The sequence below is a fragment of the Chironomus tepperi genome, unplaced genomic scaffold (assembly GCF_022539635.2).
Source record: "Chironomus tepperi strain 1889 unplaced genomic scaffold, CSIRO-AGI_Ctep_v1 contig_217, whole genome shotgun sequence".
Classification (NCBI taxonomy): Eukaryota; Metazoa; Arthropoda; class Insecta; order Diptera; family Chironomidae; genus Chironomus; species Chironomus tepperi.
The window spans coordinates 1,537,418-1,543,417 of NW_027226339.1; the positions used below are offsets into that span (position 1 = coordinate 1,537,418).

General features: G+C 31.9%; 1 protein-coding gene across 1 annotated transcript in view; it reads right to left on the bottom strand.

The window, feature by feature from the left end:
• The window catches only part of usp (retinoid X receptor ultraspiracle), a 39,419-nt gene extending 34,030 nt beyond the window's left edge, over window positions 1-5,389 (bottom strand). Inside the window, exon 1 of the mRNA XM_070640190.1 lies at window positions 4,650-5,389. Within this exon, the coding sequence (XP_070496291.1) occupies window positions 4,650-4,770 (121 nt within the window). The 5' untranslated portion in view covers window positions 4,771-5,389. The remainder of the gene's footprint in view (window positions 1-4,649) is intronic.
• Between the last annotated feature and the right edge of the window lie 611 nt (window positions 5,390-6,000).

Here is a 6,000-nt window from a genome sequence, read left to right on the forward strand (position 1 = left end):
CATTATCGTAATTAACATACATACACAAATGAGCGATAAACAATATGCAAGCTTTATGTATGCAATGAGACAGTGGTGGGAAAACTTTTATTAATTTGTGGGATATCTTGTTGGTAAGCCTTAATCGAAACCGCACAAGGCATACGATTTATCTCATTTGCATACCTCGGGGGTGTGCCCTGGGAAATTGGGGAAGTCAAAGTCTGACTCCGAAGCTGATCAAGTGTTTATCATCTCGCGGTGTTCCCTGATATCACTAAATACTCTGTTTGCTACCGAGTTATTTGTCAAAATGAGGACATTTAAAGGATAGAATAAAAGCCTATCCAAAGCACCTTGTCAAAAGGGTGGTACCTCCAAAAGCAGTCAAGTAAGGCTTAGAGCTTTTTTCAAAAACAACTTGAACAAAGAAAGCAACATAAGATAAACAGAACTGGACTAAAAACGAAGATCCAGTTTAAACTAGTATGCCTCAACAAACATGTTGCCCACAACTGCAATAAAATATTTATTTATTTATATATAAAAAATCATGTAAAAAATAATTTTTTTCACTTCACACAACCATAGGAGGAACAACAATGGATGATTAAACGACATAAGTGCAAGTAGTTGTCATAACAAACAAAGGGAATAATAATAATAAATTAAAAATGTGTACAAGCAAAATATTGTGGTAGGTAATGGAGACGCCCAATAAATATTTTTTTTTTCGTACGTATTTTTTCGGTATGTCTGACATAAATGGGATATATTTTGATAAATTTATATTTTTTTTTCAAAAGATTCACAATAAAGACAATATTATTTTTACATCAAGCAAGAAGCAAGATGAGAAGAGATGAAAAATTACTCGTGTAGCTTTCATTACAAGGACACATCTTCGCATATAATCATTATGTACACACATTCGGGCTATAAAGAAGAAAAAAATGTATTCACTCACACATATTTTCATCGTCATCATCATTTTTTTTATATTTTTAATTTTCAATGCTAAATTGTGGGGTTCAGCGCCATTTGCAGAGTCAATAATCTTTTGTACGACTTTTTTTCTCACTCGCTCTTTCTGAGTACTGTTTTGTATCGTTCTGTTTTTTTTTATTACTGCAAATAGCATTAAGTGACCTTCCAACTCGTTCATTGATTATTATGCATATAATGCTTTTAGCTTTATCTGTCATATTTTTTTTATGAAAATATGTCGAAATTCCTCGTGCTCGATAAGAGCGAGTTAATTGCATTTTTTGTCTAGCGATCAGTAATTGATTGACAAGTAACTTTGTAACAAAAAGCTTTTAGCAAAAATAACGATCAAATTTTATTTTAGAAAATAACGGTCAAAAAATATTCAAATCTTTGACGAGGGGCAAATTTCCGAAAGATTTTGTAAATCAAATGTAAAAATCGAGGAAAAATCATTAATTAAAGCATTTAGAGATAGTTTTAAGCTAGCAAACTAAGCTTTAAGCCAGGAACTTGATAAAACAAAGCGAATTCTTCAAATCCTGACTCTCTAGTATGTCTGGTTGCCGAGATATCACGCCTCACCCAGATACCCAGCCCAAACTGAAATCACAAGCCTCATTTTTATCAAAAACTGCGTTCCTTTTTATCAATCAGTGATATGAGACACGACTGGAAATAAGTAGAACAGTAGTAAATATGTGCGACAACATGCGTTTGTGTACACAAAAGAAATAACTTCGTTTTTTTTGTAAAGTAAAAAGTATTAACGCATCCACGACCTTTCTCAACGCAGAAAAAAGAGTACAGGCAACGCTGCGCTCAACTGAAAATTGAATTAAATGAAAGAAAAAAGAAATTTTTCATTCTTCTTCTTATTAACTTTTTTTTTTCGTTTGTTCAATTTTACATGCAATGTACTGAAAACATAAATTATCTGACTGCTTTTTATTACAGCACAACTACATTCCATTTTATATATATTCAGTATTTTTTTACACTCATACATTGTGCTGTGCACTTTCATTGACGCCCTGCCTCAACTTCAGAATTGTTCTACTCCACACTCACTCGTCAATAACTTTATTGCCGTTTTTTTTTCGCTTACATACTTGCCACATCATGCCATGTCTTTCAAATATTAAGTCCCTTGTACATTAAATCAGTGATGGGCAAGTTGTGTGACGCGGCACACTAATGAGTCGCCAAAGATCTTTTGGAACCGTATACCGTATAGGGTTCTGGTCGAGACATTTCACGAAGGTGTCGGGGCACACTAGAGTTTTGCCAAAAATTATTTTGGAACCGTATACCGTGTAGGGTTTCGGTCGAGGCATACCTCCAAGGTGTGTAGCGGAACAAGCGTGTCGCCAAACATGTTTTGGAACCGCATACTGTGTAAGGTTTCGGTCGAGGTGTGCCATGCCACATAGTTTGGACAACACTTCATTAACTGAATAATAAGAACAGAGTAGCAAAAAAAACTTCTTTTTTTTTCGCACCATCAAGTGTGTTCCAATTTTTTTACACACACAATATTTTTTGTGTATTTCAATTCATTTCTCATCGGAACAGTTGTAACGCAGAAAGAGAAAGAAAGAAAAAAAAAATTAAATGAAATGAAAGTAAACAAAAAAAAAATTTGTAATCGAATACGACGTCGACATTTTTCAGACATCACAGTTGTCTGATCGCAATTTTTTTTATATATATTTGCGCTTGGTGTGTTGTTTTTTAGGGCAATGCATTCAATCAATGAAAGAGAGGCACATTTGCAATGTCATGTCATTAAATTGGACTTATTCATACAGAAGAAAAGAATTATTTGTAATACACATTTTATGTAGAACGATGTGTCGCTGTTTAAGCATGTTTGATTCATAGATAACAGAAATACTTGAACTTTAAGAATGAAATATTTCTAGATGATATTGTCGTATGCCTACCATATGGATATAATTAATATTTCATTCATAATCTCTAACTAAATATCATGACATTATGCAAAAAAGATGTGGATAGGCTATAATTCTAGGCTAGTTGATGCTAAACATTCATAAGCACACGAGTTATGATAGTTCAAGGTTATTATCATTTTCATAAAAAACTATACTTTAAGACTCGACTCATCCGTTTAACATTTGCAAAAAAAAAAAAAAACAATAAAGCTAGTTTTGTTCGTGATGATCTTGCATTCTGCCTTTAAACATTCAAATGACTACTTCTGAGAGCTTTGCAAAAAAACTATTTTTTAAAAAACACATAAAAATGTCAAGGACAATTAAATGTCATATATACACACCCACACTATTGTTCTCCCTTTATATATATTCTCTCTTTTTTTTCCATGCAATAAATAAATAATTGTGCATGTACATAGCATTACTGCAACAAAAAAAGAAGCTATCGTCGTTGAACGCTCAACAAAAATAAAATTGAGTTTTTCGCATTTCGAAGAAAGTTGGCTTTAGAGTGAGATGGAATGAATACATAGAATTATCCTCTATTTCACCCCTAACAGCAAAGGTACATCCAACATATACACACATACAACTCCCCATAACCAACCCACATCAAACAGTAAAACTTCGTAATGATGAGTAAGACGAGAGGGAGTCGAATAAAAGTTCAAGGAACTTTAAGGACGAAAAGAAGACATCGACGAAAATAATAAAATGTATAAATACTTCAAATGGGAAAATTTTTACTCATTCCAATTTTCAGTAGAAAAAAAAAAATCAACTCAGTCACCTCCTTTTACGACCCACTATAAAAATGATGATGCGTCTACATAGACGACTTTTATAATAAAATAAAATACCTCAACATTTCACCCAGTAAAAATCGAATGTGCAAGAGCTTATAGCATGGAACTTTATTCTCAATGGAAATCTTATTAACTGAGGTTATGGAACCGTCTTGCATGCTCGAAAATGTGTAATTTGACTGTATGTGTAAGAGAATTTCCCTTTTCATATTTCAGTTCTTTTTTGTTTCTGTCGAAATGAAATTGAGACCATCATATGACAAATGAAATTTATATTACAGTCAGTTAGTCAGTCACTCATACACACACACACAAATGCAGGGCATATATTAAAGAATTTTGAATCATGTGCACATAATTGGATTATTATTGTAACTATATGTCCATATACATTAACAAGAAACAATTTTCCTCTCATTCCTCAAGTTCAAAGAACTTGGTTGTGCAAATAAAAAATCGATCAAAGATGATGTAAAAGGAATGAATTGTTATGACAATTATAGAACTGCAGTAAGATAATAATAGAGTTGCTGTAAACATTTTTCTCAAAGATAAAAGAAGGGTCATTCTTTTATGATGTCCAATATTGCGGGGGATATGTGGGTAGTTCGGGTTGAGTGATATCCAAACCATGATCTTACGTCATACCCCGTCAAGCCAAGTATTGCTGACAAGACATGATTCGAAAAGTACTCAACCAAAAGTATGACTGGATAGGTCATGAAAAATTGTCAATTCGATGTAAAAACAGACAATTTGCACAAAGTTTGTAATATAAACAGCAAAAGAGTCAGATGCATATAACCTACATAGACTCCAACTCAGAACATGGTTCCAGAAAGTAATGAAACAAGTGCGTCATAATTGAACGACCCAAAAAAGAAAGATAATTAATAATAAAGAAAGTAATATTTACAGTATGATCCTTGAAATTGCAAACTTCGACTGTTGTAAACAAGCGGATGATCCATCCATCGATTCTGTGCTTGCTCAATTATGGCAGCAACAGTCATCATCGGTTTCTCCTTTTTTAACATTGTTTCTGTTTAATTTTTTTTCGTTTACTTCTTTGATTATTGTTGTTTTCTTAATTGTGAAATCCTCGCTGATGATTAAGATTTCGCGCCTCAAGTGAGATTCACGTATGTACTTTTTTTTATTTTTTTTGATTATTTAGTTAATGCAAGTGAAAGAAAAGAAAAACTTTCTTTATACTTGCTGATGTTTTTATTATGAAATCACAAGAAATCTGATAATAATAAATTTAACTGCTGTTGCGTTAATCAGTGTTCCACTTATAAATTCAATTACAATTTAAAGCCATTCAAGTATATAGCACAAGCACTTTTATATTGCAACAATTCATTGGATAAAAATACGTAAAGTTATTTAATTATGAACAGTTAATCTCACTATATTCATCAATCTTATATCCTGTTTGTTGATTGACTTGTGACTTATTTTTTTGGATCCTTTTGTCCACAGTACATCCATTAACATCGAACAAACAAATCTACTTATATGTCTTTTTTTATTGTAATTACACAAAATGTCCCTCAGATATTCAATGGCTATTATAAGAGCCGTCAATCAATTTGCGAATATGTGTATACATAATTTTCTAAGTTTAGTCTATATTATTTGTTATTATTTTCACTGTATGGAAAGGAAGAAAAGAAAAAGTTATTATTTTTTTTTCTCTATCTCGTGTTTCCTTTTTTTCTCATACTAGAGTATAGCACTGTTTGTTTAATATTAAATTCGTTAGTCTAATGAAATGTTTACATTGAATCGTACTACTCATTCAAGTTTATTAAACTCTCTCGCACGCTTCACGAGTCCTACATCATCCCTACCCGACATAACATTGAAACGCAATTGCAAATTTTGAAATTACAAGATGTGATGATATTTTAATACAGCCCAAGATTTTCACACAAATTTGAACTTGTTAGATTCAATTAAAGCCTTTTTTTTACTTTTTTCACAGCTCCTCTTTCTTTTAATTCACATCTTTTAATTCTTATTTCTCTTTCTCTATCGTCCTCATCGGTTGAATCCAAAAGCGCGACTAAAAATATATACTTTCAATGCACACATTTCATTTCGTTTTCTTTTCTTTCTTTTTTTTTTTTTGATTTACTCAAAGTAAGAAATGGAAAAAAAAAATATTCCTTTTTATCAGACCAACAACAAAAAGTGTATATATTTTAATATTATTTAAAACGTTTTGTTCGCTTCGACGTTCATATCACCAATGCAAGAAA